Source organism: Podarcis tiliguerta (assembly GCF_965153285.1).
Source record: "Podarcis tiliguerta genome assembly, chromosome: 3".
Taxonomy (NCBI): Eukaryota; Metazoa; Chordata; class Lepidosauria; order Squamata; family Lacertidae; genus Podarcis; species Podarcis tiliguerta.
The window spans coordinates 15,520,923-15,540,830 of NC_139536.1; the positions used below are offsets into that span (position 1 = coordinate 15,520,923).

Below are 19,908 nucleotides of genomic sequence, written 5' to 3' on the forward strand. Positions count from 1 at the left end.
TACCCTGCGGAATAATACCCTTCCTTCTGCCATCAGTTGTTTCACACGTCTTGTAAAAATATACACTTTCCATGAGTCATAAGACTGAATCCTGCTTTATACGATTTTCCCTGAATCTGTTTTATTATACACACATACAAAACAATAAAGGGATATTGTTTTTACCCTGTACACAGTGTACACTGCTTAAGAGTTTTAAAAGTTAAGCAGTTAAGGTAGGCATGTAAATAAAATACATAAAATAAACTGGAGCCCAGCCGAGAGATAATACTGGTATTATAAGCCAGTCAGAATTACTCCAAAGCACATATGGAGCAGATCAAGGATGGGGCCACTCTGGGCCAACCAAATTCAGCTGCCTATGACCTGGTCCACATGCAAAATTGTATGGGATGGGATCCCACCATTCTACCGCTGACATCAACCAAGAGACAACTTCACCTCTGACTTCCAAGTGTAACATCCAAAACACATAGATGGTGCGACCAATTCCAGGATTTTATCTAGTAAACTGGGGTAGGCAACCTATGGCCCTCCAGATGTGTCTGGACTCCCAATTCCTACTTTTCCAAGTGCCCCATAATGCCCAATCTGCATTCGCAAGGAAATGTTCCTTCACTGGTCCTTGACACTAGCTGAAAGCTTTCCTGTTTGGGCAAGCCATTTGCTTTTAACTGGTTTGTGGGTTTTAGTTCTGTTCAGGGGCTGCGGCACAGTGGCAGACCAGCTACTATGCATGCAGAAGGTCTCTGGCAGACAATGTGAGCTAAATAGACCAACAGCCTGGCTCAGTATAATGCAGCTTCCTTTGCCCCAGCTGTAATTTTATTTTGCACACCACTTGGAGAGCTTATTAGTTGAGCAGTTTGTAAAAATTTCTCAAATAATAAATAAAATCTCAACCTTGAAAATATCTCCCCCTGGAGACCCACCAAGGCTTGGAAGAGACTATAAGCTCCTTGTCACAGGAGGCTTGTGACACTGTTCTGTGAAGTGCAATGTACACGAGTGCCACTATATAAACTGCCATAATATATACACGCTACCTCACGCAATGTATCTGTGGCTCTATAAACCTAAGTCCGTGAAGCTGGAAGTTTACTCAGCGCAGGCCGAGCAATATAATTTGGTTGCTATGCCAACCTGCAGCTTTACCGTACCCTATTAAAGAGAATGATAGATTCTTACAGGTCTTAATGCGAAACACAAGGCCGTAAAATCAGAACCTGCGAGATCCCGCTTTCTCGCCCACTGCGGACAGTTTGCTGTTCCAGCAACCGCAGCTGCCCCTCCAACATCGGCCTTAATTAACTTCCATGGATTTTGGAAATGCAAACACAACTTGGAGTCATGTGTCTTACTTGGCTTCATTTAAACTTATCTACTTTAATATATGGAGAATTTCTCGTCCTTTTGTTTTTGAAAGCAGGTGGGTAAAACCTAAGGGAATCCTCGACAGCAGAGAGACACTCAAGAGGAGTGGCTCACGGCAACAGGTCCCTAGCGGCGGCAGAACTGTCTTACTTGCTGCGAAGAGAGCGGCAAGATCAGGCTGCACGGATGTACCTGCAGGAACGTCAGGCTGGCAAAACAAGCAAATGCACATTTTTTTTTAATTTCTGTGTCCTACAGGTTGCAGAATCCATTTTTCTTTGTGTGAACTTCTGATGGGGGGTAGAGCCAGACTCTATATGTACAGCACTTAAGTTAACTTCCTATTTTCTCCTCATCCAGATTTCAAGTCGGCTGAATATCTAGGAATATCCGAAGCTTTATAACCAAGCCAGACCAACGGTCCATTTATCTCAGTAATGCAGACACTGACTGGCAGCAGCCCTCTGGGATTTCAGGAAGGGAGTCTTTCCTAGCCTTACCTGGAGGCACTAAGGGGTGCCTTTTGAAGTGGGAACATGCTCTAACACTGACCTACAACCCTCCAGTCGCAACTTGACCCAGGCAGCCCAACAAACTTTAATTAACACACATGAAAAATCAAAGCAACTCTTTGTGGTAGGGACAACTCCTATTCAAAAGGATTCCCCACTAGCACTGCTATTTTACACACACACACACACACACACACACACACACACACACACAGAGTTCCTGTAGCATGTAACTGCATTTCAAGAATTAGTTAAGACCCATGTGTAGCTACTTGGATATGCCAGCATCATGGTGCTGTGCACGTCATTCTGTGTTAGAGGCGCTCAGCTGCGTGGGTTATGGGATGCGATTCCTGGATGTTGATGCTCTCACCTTGGAGAGGCAAGTTTCGTGTTGACAGCCTTCTGACTGGTTGGCCTTTCGTCCCAGCCCTATGATTTTATTTATTTATTAAGCTATTTATATACCGACAACTCAAAATATATCAAGTCAACGTACAACAATATATACGCGTATAATAAAACCGAGCACACCATAAAACCAGTATAAAATAATCGTTTAAATGATGGGCTAATCTAGAAAGTTTAAGCAGCTGCATAGGCTTGCCGGCCTTCAAACCGGTGTTCAAGAGATGTAAATAGGTATCTGCCGTGTCAATAAGATGAAATGATCACAGCACATTCACTGAAGGAATGTCTCTGCCCACTGGAAGTCGCCCCCATCCTGGCCATTCAGATCTTCAGAAGAGGACCCACCACATCTAATATATAAGGGAAGAGCCCTATGGCTGTCTGTAGCAGGGCCTTCTCTGTGGTGGCATAAAGTCTCTGGACCTCCCTCCCTAAGAAACTCTGTGTCCGTTACTCCCTACGTTTCTGAAGCACATCATACAGTTAGCTTCAACACGTGCCATACAGTACTGACGGGACAGATTTATGTTATAATCTGATTAATGCCAGTCCTTGGTGATTTTTTAAATTGTGCTGACACTTGGTTTCTTTTCTTGCCCTATGGCTGTTTTTAGTCATTTTGGTGGAACAGCCTTGAATAAGTTTTTAGAAAGGCAGGCTGAAAAGTTTAAATGTAGAAAAGTTGTGCATGCTGCTAATACTACCGGGTCATCATCTACCCAGCACATCTTTGACAGAACCAAGCCATATTGTTCTGCTTCCTTTAGATTACCGTGTTCATGTCCAAAGTTTCATCAATCATATTTTGGAAATTGGCGAAGTCAGACAGCAGCTCCCTCAGAGGTCCTGTGAACACTGCTTGTACTAATGTCTTGCTGTTTTCTGAAAAAAAGGAAAAACACAAACATGTATCATAATCACCATCAATTTATTCCTTGCCTTGTAAACTGCCATCTCAAGGCAATCTACGTATAAGATAATTAAAAACAGTTCAAAACGGCAAATATGTTTAAAGCAAGAATTGCTCTCTAAAGAACAATACAGAAGCCAATTTCAGGGAAAGGTGGCAAACACTGCAGAGACAATTTTAATTTTTTAAAAGACAACAGACACAATGTATTCCTCAGGCTGCCAAATTAAAGAGTGCTTTTAATATATATTTCAGACATTCCCATTTCATTTTCTTAGCTACTGGCACATTCAAATCAGAAAAGTACAACTGCAGAGGTCAAAATAGTCCATCCTTTTTCTTCTCTTAATGAGCAAGGCAGTTCTCTTAAGTTCACCATTTTGCTTTTTTTTTTAAAAAAAATCCAACTTTCTACTTTAAATTGCCCTGAGAAGATACACTTATTAATATTGAAACCAGGAGTAGTGGGGTGGGGAGAGAGGTGGAAACAGCCTGGTTGTTCTGCTAAGCCCCTGCCCTCCAGAGGATTTTGGACTACAATTCCCAACAACCCCCAACCAGCTCTGGAGGGCACTGGCTTGGCAAACGCTGCTCTAACATTTTAAAAAACTGGAGGAATAATTAGCCATGCACTTCACAAATTAGTCCTGCAAAAGCAACACTTTCTATGTGAAAAAGGAAGGAAAGAATGTGTTGTCCTTTTTAAAAAAAAACACAGACATAAAGACGTTTTCATTTGCCAAGGCTTCTCAGCATGTAAACTAGCTGCTTTTAATTGCCAGTGTTTTTTCCAGCCCTTGCACTGTTTTTATAGCTTTTACAGCTAGTTTTATATGGAGCTTTTATTGCCTCTACTGTTTTTCTTGCTTTGTGCTTGATGGCTTTATGCCTCCTCTTTTATGACAGCGCCTGAGAGTTGTGGGCTGCAGCCCTGGGCGGCAGGAACCTGATCGCAGGCCCACTCAAGCAGAATGATGCTGGGGGCAATTTCCTCCTCTAGCGCTCCTAGCCTAGATGGGCAGCCCACACACAAACCCTGCAGCCCATGCTCTGAAAGCAAGGAGAGGCTTTGGCCCTCTAGGTATTGGTGGAGCTACAACTCCCATTATCCCAGCAAGCACAGCCAGGAACAGTGGGAGTTGCAGGTCAGCAATATCTGGAGGGCTAAAGCCACCCCACCCCCCTTGTCCCAATGGAATCCATATTACGAAGCAAGCAACTGTGTTCAGGTCCTCGCTGCCTCTCGCCGGCTTAAGATATAGATATAGCACAACAGTGAAAATGCATCACCGTCAACTTTCTCCAGTGCTTCTATCACATTCGGTATCTGATTAACAGCCTGGTATATTTTGTAACAGTCCTGGAGTGTGGCTTTCTTGGGGAATTTTTTCGCTATCCGGTTGAAGTCCGGAAAGCGACGGAGCACGTCTTCTTGAAGAGACTGCCTCAGCTCTGCATCTTCCACAAAGGCCTCCACCAAGTTTAGCCTGAGGGTGGGACAAGATGAAACAAAAAGAGACCAAAAAATCAGTTCATGCACACAGGGCTTTCGTAGCCTCCGGAGGCAACAACAATCGCTCTCTGCCCCCACGCTTCTTCTTTTATTTATTAATGGAAGCACAGAAGATTCAGCTTGCACCAACAGCCCACTCCCCAACGGTGGCTGAAAATCATAGTGAGAAGAGCCAAACAACTGAAAATCTTGACAGCTTGGAGCCAGTCCCTTGGCAGTTTGCTTTGCTGCCATCAATAATGTTCATGATAAATGTCTGGTCAAAGGTTTCAACGAGAATTAAACGGGAAACTGTTATCTTTAAAAAGTTCAGCAACACCCTCCCTTGAAACAGAACACTAAATTTAATAATAATAATAATAATAATAATAATAATAATAATAATAATAATAATTATACCCCGCCCATCTGGCTGGGTTTCCCCAGCCACTTTGGGAGGCTCCCAACAGAGGACTAAAAACAGAATAAAACTTCAAACATTAAAAACTTCATCATCAACATCATGACATTTCTATCCCTCCTTTTTTCCAAGGAGCTCAAGGTGGTGTAGATGGTTCTCCCACCTGCATTTTATCCTCTCAACAACCCTGTAAGGTAGGCTAGGCCTAGGATGTTCAAAGCATACCCACAAACACAAACACACACAGAGTAATGCTTAAAAGACAAATCTTTAAAACAGAGATGGAAAGCAAGTGTCCTGCAGCCATGACTTTGCGTTCCATTTTTATAGACAAGCCATGGACCACCCAGATGGAATGGGGTGGACCACTGGTGGTTCAAACTGGCCCACAGGACTTTTGCATGCAGCCTATACAGCACTCTCTCCTTCTCCAAGGAAGAACGTATGCAAGGAGAAGTCATAACAGCACCTACCCGCTTCCCTGACTAAGTTTCATTCTTTGGGGGCCAAACATTGACGTGTATGCCCCAACGTGCTTCTCTACAGAAGCACATTGGGGATCTACAAGATATTGCACTCTCTGGCCCCACCTAGTCGGTTCAAAGGACAAAATTGCTTCCCATCCTCATCACAAAGCAAAACCCGATGGGGGGACAGGAGAGGACGCAGGCTCACTAGCAGAAATGCAGTCTGAGGTTCCAAATATTGTAAGCTAAATAAGCTTACCAGCTTTGTCTTTTAATTAGTACTTCCATCCACCACAAACAAGTACCACTAAGACAATCAACTTTCTCTCCTTTTTTAATTTTGCAGAAGGCTTCTCAAGAGGCAGTACAGTCAGCAAGGGGGAGACGGGTACATGTGCAGGAGGAGAGATTGGGAGAACGCTTCTGGTTTTTCAGTTCAGGTGCCAAAATGCCACCTCCAGAGAAACGCCTTGAGTCAAAGTATATGACCCATCCTCCTCCGTTAAATCCAAAGCAGGGATAGGAAAGAATGAATTCTAGAGAACATTACCCGCTTAATTCTCTTTTCTTCCCATTTTTTTTATTGTTGAGGTTATATGGGGGGGGGGGGAAACCCACTTTTAAAAAGGGTCATAAAGCAAGGAGACTTTCCCACAGTCGTATGACAAATGAGACCTGCAAGTAGTGCGCTTTATTTTCTCCAAGCACAATGCACCCTCTGAAGGATGATTTTTCTTCTACTCCTGCAATAATTCCATGGCATTAGAATTCTATCTCTTTCTGTTTCTGCAGCAAAGCAGAGCGCTCGGGATATTTTTATTGCTTCTTTCTCCATAAAGGGGACGATCCCTTACCTTCCCACACTCCAGCATTATTGTACTAGGAAGAACAAATTAATGCAAGCTTTGATAGCCATCAAAGCACAGAGGGCTGAGATCTGCCGTCAGTTCAGTGCACAGCTGACTTGTTAATTTATGCTCACATATAAGCAGGCCGGCTAACTCTCCGTTAAATGCTTCTGGAATTAAGTAGAAACTCTTCAGTGACATCTTGCTAAGAGCCTCGCTAGAATAACCAGCGTTACGCTTTTCTTCTTCGTACACACAACTGTGGCTTTGGGGGAAATTAGGTTAGATATCAGAAGCTGGTGGAGCCACAGGCAGATCTGGTCCTGACAAATGTATCTGCCAGTTTCCAAGTAGCTCATCACCACCCCTTATGCCCTACGCTTCCTGGAAGTTTGGAAATGAAAGGGAGGAGGGAGAAAGGAATGTCAGAAATGAAGGCTCTGCCTTCCTTCCCTATCACTAGAAAGTAGCTGATGGGTCACTTTATTTGCAAAGCAGTTTCTTGCTGAAAAAATAAGTCCAGAATAAAGAAGGGGGACTAAAACGTATGAACTCAAATCAAGGGACACTGGCTAGACAGCAGCACTGCTGAGAACGAGGAAGAAGATCCAGGAGGCGATTGTGAATCACAACTAAATGTGGCACAAACATCATGATGGTGCTAAAAAAGGAAAATGACATTTCAGATTCATGAGCTGAAGCATCTTATTGCATGACGTATCCAGCAGTTGTTGAGCAACCGTCAGGCTTTGGCTGAAGAAACTATAGGTACCATGCTCTTTTGGAGAATTCAAACTGTAGCACAAAGGCACAAAGGGAAATAAGCAAGACTCTAAAATAAAAGGAAGGAATGGGAGAATTTGCCTTAGAGTGGAATGAGGGTCTTTTAGAAGCAAATAAAATCTAAAAATGTGCAGCAAATAATGTGTCATATTTGTTTGTTTGTTTGTTTGTTTGTTTGCATACAGATGCCACCAGCAAGCGGTACTGGTTTTGGTGTGTGAATGACTGTTATATGTCTTAGTACCAAACAATGCTTCTCTGAAACGTGTTAATGCTGAACGTGACTCCTGGAAGAAATTAACAAACAAGCAATACATGAAGTACTGTATGTTCAACGAAAACGCACCCATGCAAATATTATCAAATTTTACAATGAAGATTAGGCAAACCTGGTCTGTTTGCAGAGAACTGCTTGGCACTAAATTTATTCTGCTTCCATGATTTGGCATTAGAAAGAAATGTAGAGGCAGGCTAAAGGAACTGGTAGCCATTTCCATATTGTTTTATGCAACTGTGATGAATAGGAAGCTTTTTATTTTGTAAAACAATTAACCACCAAGAGTATTTCATATAATAAATGAACAACACACATTTCCTCCAATAGTTACTTTCAGCATTCAGCATGACACCAAGCAAGGCACACATTAAAGACTAGTTTTAAAAAAGAGTTAAACAACCCCAAACACTCATGGATAAGATATAAAACAGAAACACGATATAGCACTAAGATATATAGTACTCCTTAATGTGCACCAAAGCCAGGGTTTCATATAATTCACACACCTCTCTCTTGCTCACACTTCAGAGTCATAGATCTCTTATATGCCTCTCGTTCTGCAGTTCTTTGGGGCAGAGTGCTCCCCGCTTGTTATTACTAAATAACAAAACTGTAAGAACTGCATGAAGGGAGGCTTTGAAATTAGATGCTGAAGTTATCAAGCGAAAGTGCGGACTACATATCTTTTTCTAGTGCTCAGCAGAATCCACTACTGCAATTTTGAGGCTTGCCAGAGAGGTAGCAGCGTGTTGCAGCAAACACAACAGGTAGTCCTGTAGCATCTTACAAAACAAGGCCCCCAAGTGGGAAAGTCCACTTCCTTCATTGCAAGTGTCATCCCCAGATGACGGGGCAGATAAGATACTCATTCACAAGAGGGAGAAATTGCAAACAGAGGGTCACAGATTAAAAGGGTGGCAGTGGGTCTGTGGCATTTCTCGGCAAGTCACAAATATATGCAGGAGCAGAACAGAGGAGCCCATTCAAAAGAGCAATTATAGTTGGGGGGTGGGGAAGCGTCACATTAAGATTCTGTTAACACCTACAGAGAAAGAGCAAAACAGAGTCCTGATTTAGTCCAAACTGAGCGCAACAGAATTTGTAGTTTTATGCTAGAGCTTCCTGTGAGGTCTTCTTGTTGAAAGTATAGTGACTTTGAAGTCAGCTGCAGAATGCTCTGTAATGCATTACAGTGGAACCTCGGGTTGTGAATGTGATCCATGCTGGAGGCACTTTCGCAACTCACAGCAGTCACAACCTGAGATTTAGTGTTTCTGCAGATGCGCAAGCGCCGAAATCCGGAAGTAACCTTTTCCGGTACTTCTGGGTTCAGCGCGGTGCGCAACCCGAAAACACGTAACCTGAAGCGTCTGTAACCCGAGGTACCTCTGTACAGCTTCCAAGGTGCCTACTAATTTTTATGTCAGATTTGAGCCCCAAGTCCTATTCTTAAATACTTACAAGTTATTAAACTGGTAATAAATATTTTCCCATGGCTATTATTTCACGTGAATCCTTTCTGCTAGAGCAGAGCAAATCTGATGGATCTGTATTTATTTCTACGTGGTGCTTCAGATTATCCAAACGTTCATATGTATTACTTTTCTGTCCCAGGGGCAGGGCAGGTCTGCTTTCTACCTAACAATTTTGTTTTGGAGAGCTGAATATTTATAAATACTGTATATATGTCTGGCTTATCTAGTCAGAATGATGCTGCCCTGAAGCTGTATCCAGAACAACTAAGGAATGTTGCGGTTTTCCCTTAACAGACTTAAGGCTCTGAAATTGCAGAGGTGCATAAATTTTATCTTTGGTGATAATCCAAAATCGAGACCACTTAAAATGTGCCACTAGGAACATTAAAAAACCTATGTGAAGTGTTGGTTCTTTCTGTTATAAGTATAAACAGCATGTCTCCACTCAGAGAATGCTTTCCTCTCATGGTGCGCAAAGACTTTTGAACAGAATAAATTTTCAAGTTACAAGTCCTCAAAATTTATTGGGGATGTGTAAGACTCAAAGTACAGCAACGCAAATGTAGCTTATTTATAAAGAGGTACAGACATTGGACTGTATCCAGTGCTAGTCCTACTCAGAGTAGACCCACTGATGTTCACAGGCACAACTATTCTTTTTAATATGTCAACTCTTGAGTAGCTGGCTACAACGCTTTTAGCTCCTGCTCAGCAGCCAATGTGGTCCTCAGTACCACCAGAAAACAATGTAAGCCTCTGAAGATAGCCGCAGGTGGAAGAGCAGGGCAAGGGAGGGGAAAGGAATCTAGATCAACTACAAATGGAGACCCAACTGTGGTTCATGCCAGCGCAGATGTACCGGAGATGTTTGGGAACTGACCATTAGGTCCAGTCGTGGCCGACTCTGGGGTTGCGGCGCTCATCTCGCTTTAATGGCCGAGGGAGTCGGCGTACAGCTTCCGGGTCATGTGGCCAGCAGGACTAAGCCGCTTCTGGCGAACCAGAGCAGCGCACGGAAACGCCGTTTACCTTCCCGCCAGAGTGGTACCTATTTATCTACTTGCACTTTGATGTGCTTTCGAACTGCTATGTTGGCAGGAGCAGAGACTGAGCAACGGGAGCTCACCCCGTCGCGGGGATTCGAAGCGCCGACCTTCTGATCGGCAAGTCCTAGGCTCTGTGGTTTAACCCACAGCGCCACCCACGTCCCACCAAGATGTTTGGGAATTGAATGCACACGATTCCCCTTGCTGTAATTTTGCACCTTTGCACCTGCTAAAGGCAGGTGGTTGGTATGCATAATAATGCAGGGCTCTGGAGAAATTAACAAGGAAACTTGACAGATGGGGTTGGCGTTCCTGCAAACAACAGGTATATCAGATGCACAGGGGAGTCCATGGCACTTGGGAGCATCGGATCAGGTTCAGTTGTCCCTGCTGCCTAATAAAATTCAGCAATAGATTACACTGCAGCCCACTTGACAGCCTTTTCACAAGCCATTAGAAGCGACTTCATGTTGAGAGACCCCTGGTTTCCAACAATTCCAGGGATGATGTGCTATAATAAGCATGTTGGCATGACTGTTCCCTGACCTTTATCTTGCCCCGCCAAGGTTTTGATGTGCCTGGGTCAGGGTCATTTCTCCTACCTAGGCAGTTATCTTTTCACAAGGGTCAGCACTGATACCAAAATCCAGCATCGCCTGAGCTCTACAAGTGCGGCTTTCTCCCGATTGAAGTGCAGAGTGTTTGAGGACCTGGACATTCGCAGGTGTCAGGGGTTCAGGAGCAGAGGCACAGGAGAGGGAGGAAATGGAGAGCGAAGGGGAGGAGTCCGAAGGAAATGTCAGCGATGACAGCAATCCGAGGTCTCTGAGTCTGTCCAGTGAATCAGAGGATTCACAAAAAGGGGCTCCCATGGTCAGGGCAAGGGGAGTACCCAGGGGGGCACTTCAGGGAGAAGGGGCCAGAGGGGACTCAGAGAGCAGCAGCTGGAAATCTGGACCAGCGTCCACACCAGAGGGAAGTAGGGGGGAGGAGTCCCAGGCATCGGGATCAGGCAGCGCGCTACCAGCGGGAGAACATGAGGCAGGATTGACCACGCCTCCGTCAGGGAGCGAGGAAACGGTTAAGAGGAAGGTTAAACGCGCGCGCGCGCCAAGTTCAAATGTACAGGAAGGCGGCACAGTTGGCAGCCCGGGTAGGGAGCCAAGTCCTAAAGCCCGCCGAAGAGAGCGGGAGGAGTCAGGAGGGTCAACGTCTGCGTCAGAGGAGTCCAGGAGGGAGGAGACCCCGGGGGGCAGCAGGACCCAGAGGAGAAAGGAGAGAAGGGAGAGGTGGAGTAAGATTAGAGTCTTAAACTGGTGTACAGGGGGCGGAGATTCAGACGGAGCTTCGCCGGTCTAGACTCTAGACGTAGAGCTGGGGCGCTGAGGCTTGGAAATGGAAACTATTCTTCAATAAAGACTTTGATACTTTACTACCGGCTAGCGTTGGTCCTTTGTGAGCTGGGACCAGGAGCCAGCACTGACAGCAGGGAAACCAAGATGCTTGTTTACAAAGCTGTTGTACTAACAACCTTACTGTATGCTTGTGAAATATGGCCCACTTAGAAACGCCATCTCCAACTTCTCGAAAAATTCCATCAAAGGTGTCTCCGAAAAATCTTACATATCACTTGGAAAGACAGGCGAACTAATATCCGTGTACTGGATGAAGTAAAGATCACCAGTGTTGAAGCAATGATTATTCAACATCAACTTCGTTGGACTGGTCATGTTGTGCAGATGCCTGATTATCGTCTTCCAAAGCAACTACTCTATTCCAAACTTAAAAATGGAAAGTGCAATGCCAGTGGTCAACAAAAGAGGTTTAAAGACTGTCTCAAGGCAAATCCAAAAAAATGTAGTATAAACACTGACAACTGGGAAACACTGGCCTGCGAGCGCTTCGATTGGAGAACAGCCTTTACCAAAGGTGTCATGGACTTTGAAGACACTCAAACTCAGGATGCAAGGGAGAAACGTGCTAAGAGGAAGGCACACTTGGCAAATCCACACAGTGATCAACTCCCGCCCGGGAACCAATGTCCCCACTGTGGAAGGACATGAGGATCCAAAATTGGCCTCCAAGGTCACTTACGGACTCATTGTTAAAACCGTGTTTATGGAAGACAATCTTCCATAACTCGGCTATGACTGAAGAAGAAATCACAAGCCAGGGTTGAGATTGATCACCTCGGATAATAGATCTGGCATTTTGAGGATGAAGGAGTACTGAAATTTATAGCTGAGGCTACAGCAGCACTGGTCGTACTTCTGCACGCTATCGTGTGTGACTTGATATTTCTGCCGGAACGGGAAAGGCTATAGCTCAGTGGTAAAGGACACACTTTGCATGCAAAATGTCTCTAGTTCACTTTCTGCAGGGCTGGTGTAGTGGTTAGAGTGTTAGACTAGAACCTGGGAGACCAGGGTTCAAATCCCCACTCGGTCATGAAGCACACTGAGTGACCTTGGGCCAGTCCCTGTCTCTCAGTCTAGCCTATTCTCACAGGAATGTTGTGGGGATTAAATGATGATGAGGAGAGTACCGCCACCTTGAGCTCTTTGCAAGAAAAGGTGGAATATGAATGCAATGAATGAATGGATGGGCTTTTGAAAGAAGGCTACTTCTGGACGACTATTTTAAAATCGTCACAGTCACTGCCCTCTCATGTCACCTCTCTCCCTTGCCTCTGACTTTATGCAGCATTTAAGATGCACTCAGAATGCCTCCAAAGAGCGAGTAAAAAAATCAGCTGTCAATCCTAACTCTTCCTCAGGACTGGAATTCAGGCGAGATAAGATGTCTCTGAACCTGCGCTGCACTCTGGAAGGGCCCTGAAAGTCAGAATGTTTCCAAAGCACCTGCCAAAGGATTGTTATTTGGTTGAGGGGGTGGTGGGAGGGAGAGAGAGAGAGGTAGATCACTGATGTTCCCAAATCCTGGCAGGCTACCAAGGCCATCCAAAATTAGTGGCCCATCTCTAAACTCTGGAGAATTCTAATAGTGTTTTATCTATAGCAGCAAGACAAGAGGTCTCGCAATCAACGATCATGCCTGTTATCTGATCACAGCCAGAATGACCACTACCAGTTTAAATGCCTTTTCAACGCTTATTTTGTTATTCTGGCACAATTCCACTCAGTCCCAGAACAATTTCATGTTGTTCAATCAAATAATTCCTCACTTTGAGCTTGGCCAGACCTTTACAGCATTAAGAGAGAAATAAAAATGTAACTCAACAGCACGAACCATCCTTTCACAACCTGCTGCCCTCCAGATGTTTTGAACAACAACTCCCATCAGGGCTTTAACGGGTGCCATTTGAAATACAATGGAGAAATCAAGTTTCCGAGCAGCAAAAGTGGCTTACGCTTGTCGCTGAATGGAAGCCACCCCTTTAAAAGACATGCCTAGCATTTAAACAAGCCCTTAAAGACCTTTATACTCAACTGGGTATTGGGTAGGTTTCCCTGGAAGACACATGCAGATGCCTGGAAACAACAGACATGAATTATGGTTCATTTCAAACCTGTCATCATCGTATTAAGGTTTTTGACACTCGCTTGTTGAAAGCATCCATAGTAAAGTGTTAACCACAGTGCTGACAGCACAGGAGGCAGGTGCTAACTCACAGCAGAAGCTTCCGAAAGCTGCCTCCCAGACACCTGGATGGAGGAAAGGGGAGGAGGGGAATGAGCAAACCCAGGATGAAGATAGGCTCACTGGTATCTGCTAAACCGGGGGGGGGGGGGGGCTTTATCAGCTCGAGGGCCGCATTCCCTGCTGAGCAGCCTTCCAGGAGCCACATGCCACAGGCTGCTGGAGCCAGAGGCAAAACTGTACATTTGTGCAGTAGGCTGGTTTCTGCACATACACCCCTCTCTATGGAAGTCTATGGGTGATATTTAACCAAGTTTTCTTCAGAGTAGACCCACTGAAATTAATTGACCCGGCTTAGTCACATACGTTCATTTCAATGGGTCTCCTTCTGAGTAAAGAGCAGTTGCATACCACTCCATTGTTCTAATTTGGCAGGAGACAAGTTAGTGTTATGGGCCTTTCTTCTGATTAAGCTTCAACTGTGCTGCTATTCTGCCAAAACAGGAAAGAAAAAGGGAAAGAGAAGATCACACAACTGACCTGGTGTTCATTAACTTGCAAGACACTTCAGGGGGCAAGACTGCCATTTCGCATTCATTTTAAGTTGGTGAGTTTTAGCAACTGGGAGCGGGTAGTTAAGAGCCAGCTAGAAACTGCATCTGTGCACAGTCATACCTCGGGTTACAGACAGTTCAGGTTGTGTTTTTTCGGGTTACGGACCGCCGAAACCCGGAAGTACCGGAATAGGTTTCTTCCGGGTTTCAGCAGTTGCGCAAGCGCAGAAGCGCTAAATTGCACATAAGTGCCAAATCACAACCCGCATGTGCACAGATGCGCCACTGCAGGCTGCGGACACTGCGGGTTGTGAATGTGCATCCCGCACAGGTCACATTCGCAACCCGAGCATCCACTGTACTGTACTTAAAAAGTTGCTGCTTCTGGGAGTGCTGAAGTATCACTTGGCAGCCTTAATCCAACATCAACGGATTTACAGTATGCTCCTCAGACTTTGGATCTGGGCACCACAGAGCTGAATTGCCTGAAGAAATTGGTCATTAGCCCACAACTGTGATTTTACGGATGAGAAGCAGAGAAAGCTTTGTTCTCACAAAATATCCAATGGAGCATCTAAGGTGTTTGGGGTTTTTTTATAAAAAAAAGTATGGTGGGGGATGCACGAAGAAACATTTGATCACATCACACACACGCATACACAAATACACACACCTGCAGTCTGAAGCGGCACTGGCCAGATACAGCATTTTTACGTTTCTTCATTCATTAAAATGTTTATAACACAGGTTCATTTAAAAAAGAAAACCAAAGCAGCTTGCAAAAAGAACTAAAAGCAATTAGCGCACTGTATAAACAGAACGTAAATCAACAGAAAGCCATACCTGAGATTACAATCAACAGCTTTTATATTTTTTAAAAATAGGTCCTTGTGGGAAAAGATTGCCTTTGCTTGACGTCTGAAAGCCACCAAACATAGGAAAGTGGGAAGCTACCTTGCGGCAAGTCAGAACATTGGCCAACCTAACTCACTGGCTGGCAGCATGCCTGGGATTCCGAAGAGAGGGTCTCTCCCAGTCCTCCCTGGAGATGCTGGGAACCAAATCTGGGAATTTCCGCATGCAAAACGGACGGTCTACCGCTGAGTTACGGAGCTTCCCTACAAGGAATGGAGATTCCCAAGGGAAGGAATGCCTTAATGTCAGTGCTATCTCAGAGAAGGCTCCGACCTACATTGCCACAAACACCTCGGCAGCTGCTCCTCAGAAGAACAGACAGAAGCCTATGGACCAGGACTCATGTCTACCATGAATTCTGTAGTCTTAGGCAAGCAACATTCTGTCAGCGCATCACATTAGGAAGGAAGAAGATAATGATATTACTGGTATTATTACTAATACTACTTATTAATGCAATTAATATTTCTTAAAAGTTATATGCCACTCAATGCCAAAATAGGTTTATACAAATATAAAAACTGTTTCACTAAGAAGATGTGGACAGTGATGGGCACCTGTCGGTGGGGTCTGTATCACAGAGGGCTGAAGTGCAAGGGGAGATTTCCCCCCACCTGATTTTGGGAAATTCCCCCCTTGCACCAAGCCCCATGGGACCCACAGTTTCAACTGTTCAAGAGGGGCCCCCAATTCTCTGGAGAGTTTTTTGGGGGGTACAGGAGAGGGGAAGGAAGAGTTGCTCAGTCGGCAGAGCATGAGACTCTTAATTTCAGGGCTGTGGATTTGAGCCCCACGTTGGGCAAAAGATTCCTGCATTGCAAGGGTTGGACTAGATTACCATCATGCTGCCTTCCAACTCTACAACTCATATTCTAAATCATATGATCCACTGAAAGTGTTAATGTTTAGCTGGCAGCTGGTTTCATCTTCTCTTTTGTATTTTTTTGGTATATTGTTTTAATGTAAACTTGTGGTTTTATTTTTTAGCTGCCTTGGGTATTTCCTTTGGGAAAGCATGATACAACTTTTTATAATAAAGAAATATTACTACTGCTACTGTAATAACCATCCGGGGGGGGGTGTGTTACGTTAAGTAATTTATATACCACCGCAAGCACTTTGCTTGCTTTACAACATTTGCAAGAGCCCCGAGAAAGAAGCTCCTTAAGTTTTTGCCCCACCGTAGCTGAGCAAGGATCTAGGCACCTGTGCCAACAAACACCACGAAAAGGTTTTCATACAAGGTTCTGGTCTAAGTCAATCCTCCACAGGGAGTCTGTCAGGCTTTGTTGAACAGAACTTGATGTGTTTTCCCCTCAGGCTTTAGAAGACATTCATAGTTCTTCCCACACAAAGTCTTCTTATAAGCCCACATGCTGTCTGCTGAAGTCATTGGTCGCTGCTGACAAGCCTAAAGAAAGATTTCTTCTGAGTAAGAGCTGCTTCTTTTTTAGGAGGATGGCACTACTACCATCCCAACTTCTATAGATCTGCAATGGAGGAGATTCTCATGGAGCGTTATCAATGCCTGGTAGCCACGATGTGTGATAGCTCCGTTGGTGGAGCGTGAAACTCTTGATCTCAGGGCTGTGGATTTGAGCCCCACCTTGGGCAAAAAAGTCCTGCATTGCAGTGAGTCAGATGACCTGCGTGGTCCCTTTCAACTCTACAGTTCTATGATTCTCTGGTTATGCTCTGCCTCCAAAGTTGGAAACCACAGAATGGGAGGCTGCTCATCCTCAGATCCTGCTTTGAGGAGTTTCCTGCAGGCATCTGGTTGGCGACTGAACAGGAGGCTGGACTGGATTGTCCGGCCAGCCAGCTCCTTATGTAGCAAACTTGAGATGGGTGCAGAATAGACAGTGAATGCTGCCTGGTTAAGGCTGTGCTTGTTAGGATACTGGCGGGGAGACGGGGGCATCAGGCAGGCCCCCAGCTGGCTCCAGCCACCGGACGGCAGCCGGTCTCCCTTGGAACAGCATCAATCAGCGACACGAGCCTCAGATACGTTTAGAGACCCGTGCACACTCTGTCAGCAGAGAGTGTAAATCTTCTCACAGCAGAAGAGGTGGACAGAGAAATGTGTAAGCATAACGCACAGCATTTTATTCAGCATCGTTCAGGAACCGAGGAAAACATGTCTGCTTCCCTTCGTCTCCAGCAAAAAAGCAGTAAAACAAAAGCTATATACAAATGGAAGTTCCCAGCAAGTGCTGGAAGTAAACAGGCATGTGACACACAAGAGTCATACCTGTTCCCTTTTAAGATGGAACGGAACTATATCCTAACAGTGCTGTCACCCACATGCACAAAGAGTCTTTATGGAATTTTCTGCTGCAACCCTTTCCCACCTCCCAAAAGCTGCTCCTGAATGCCCGGCAAACTTCCTGGGGTTGCATGCAGTGCACTGACGTGCGCGGTCATTGTGAAAACTGGGTGACACCTAAACCCACCCCAGACAGGCACGTACTTGGAAGCACTTTCTGCTTTGGCCATGCTGTATCCTGGGGCGGTATCGCTTGAAGCAGTTCTGTTAGCAGTGTCTCTCAACCTTGGATTGTTGATGGACTACAACTCTCATCATCCCAAGTCAGCAGGGCCAGTGGTCAAGGATGATGGGAGTCATAGTCCAACAGCAGCTGGGATCCCAAGATTAAGAAGTACTGTGACAGCACAAGGATTTCTGGCTACGCAAGGGAACCCCTCCTCAGGTGCCCACTAAATCTGTTCTGGGGGGTTCCTCCAATCCTGCAGAGCATATCTGGGCAGGGTGCAGGGAGAGGAGAGGGAGGTTTAGTTCAGCCAGAAGCCCTTGTGATGAAAAAACTACTTTGTTGATGCTGCCCCGGCTATTTTTTCCATGTCTATTCATTATCCAGCTTCTTCCCTTTCAGAACTAAAGGACTAAAACTTTAGTCCTTTAGTATTAAAGCCAGTATTAAAGCCAGAAGATACTGGTGCCAAACTATTCAATGAATTGGATTCATTAAGCCTGAGACTCCACTTTAATCATACAAATCCATTAAGCCTATCCTAGTTAAATTCAGATAGTCCACTAACATACACTACAAATCAGCCTTCCAGACCTTCACCAGGCAACCTGTGACAGGTATTTTTGGAGCTGTAAGACCAAGCTGAAGCCCCTTTGCCATGCAAGCACAGCAGGGGCACCGACTGTCATTTGCAATCCTCTTTTCCTTCTCTGTTGACCCACAAGTGAATCACACAGCCCCGAGCTGAATTGGGAGCTTTTGTTGTTTGCAAGATCAAGGATGCAAATCAACATTACTTCTTTAAAAGGTCAGATGCTCAGCTTTAGCTGCACTCAGCTTCCCCAGATTTCATGACCAACGTAATACCAAGTCTGGTGCCATGAAGCAAATAATCATTTTACTGGCTTAAGACAAACAGAATCGGAAGTATGAGAGCAACAGCTAATACAAACCTTAAGATAAAACAAGGAAATGGCATGCCTAGCACAGTACTGGTGTTTCACTGTTAACAGAAGCAGCAGAAAACTCAGAGAGTTGGACTCAAGACTAAATTAGCTGCACTTGGTTCCCACTGATTTCAATGGCTCCTAAGTCCAAGTAATTGAAGCCCAATTCCTCTTATCATAAACAAACTCATGACTTGCAGCAGAGAAAACCTATTAAGGGTGGTTCTAAACACTAGAACTACCACTGCTTACGTATACTCAGGAAGTTTTCTAGCCTATCAGAACTCCCTGGACTAGTTTCCTTCCAGCTACTGGGGAAAAAAAACCCTGCCTTTTTGGAGCAATCTAAACAACCATCCTCCGAAAAGCAAACAACTCAATATACACAAAAATTGTGATCCAAAATTGTAGGAAAGTAGTGGTGCGTTTTCTAATCTAGGCAGTTCCAAGCATCCGCGCTGAAGGAGAGAATATTTACCTTTCTTCTATTTTGTTCCTATCCACCAGGGGCTGTTTGATCCACTGGTTCACCAGCCTCTGTCCTTGGGCAGTTCTGCACTTGTTTAACAGGCCAGCCAAACAGTGCGTACCTTGAGCATTTTCTGAAGAACGCTGAGGGGATACAACACATTGTGGTAGAAAGTCAATTAAACAAACAAACAACAAACATTTGTGCAAAAGTGAGTGAAACCTCTCTAAAAGCGGAACAGTGGCAAGTGAGAACATGTATGCGTTTTGCATTTTAGTACTTTTCTTCTGAATCAAGAGGTGGTGCTCCATAGTGGCTAGAGTGTTGGACTATGACCTGGAAGGCCAGAGTTCAAATCCCCACCCGTTCATGGAGCTCACTAGGTCACTTTAGGCCAATCACTGTTTCTCAACCTTGCAGGGTTATTTTGAGCATGGGATGCAGAGAGCCATGTATGAGTGTGTGAGCTCTTTGGAGGCAGTGTAGGGAGAGCGCTCTGGGCTATCTGCAGCCCCCCTGGGTTTCCAAGCATCCTCCGGTGAGCATAGCTCTGGAAAAGGCACCCCCTTCTTCTCCAGGGCGCTCTAGCGACATAAACCAACTTGATTTATGCGGGGTGTAAATGTAATAATAGATAAATAAAATTATTTCCTTTATGCTTGAGTTTATTTGGCATTCTGCAACAGAGTTCAAGCCCATCCTTCCAGGAACAAAGGAGGCGGCTCATAGGGAAGACAAACTAGCTGAATTGAGAGATGAAGAGAAAAAAATGGGGGCAAGGGTCTTTCCCTTCTATGTGGATGTACACAAATGTACTAGATCAGTGAAGATGAGGAACCAGGAGCTTAGCTGTGGAGCGGTATCAGAGCACAGCCCGTTTTTAAAAACAATAAAGCGATGGAGAGCGCCGAAATA

The 19,908-nt window shown here is 44.9% G+C and overlaps 1 protein-coding gene across 1 annotated transcript in view; it reads right to left on the bottom strand.

Moving 5' to 3' along the window:
- The window catches only part of MSH2 (mutS homolog 2), a 50,916-nt gene that overhangs the window by 18,447 nt on the left and 12,561 nt on the right, over positions 1-19,908 (bottom strand). Inside the window, exons 6-8 of the mRNA XM_083432852.1 lie at positions 19,003-19,136; positions 4,498-4,694; positions 3,070-3,179 (exon numbers count right to left, since the gene is read on the bottom strand). Coding sequence (XP_083288978.1) covers positions 3,070-3,179; positions 4,498-4,694; positions 19,003-19,136 — 441 coding nt within the window. The remainder of the gene's footprint in view (positions 1-3,069; positions 3,180-4,497; positions 4,695-19,002; positions 19,137-19,908) is intronic.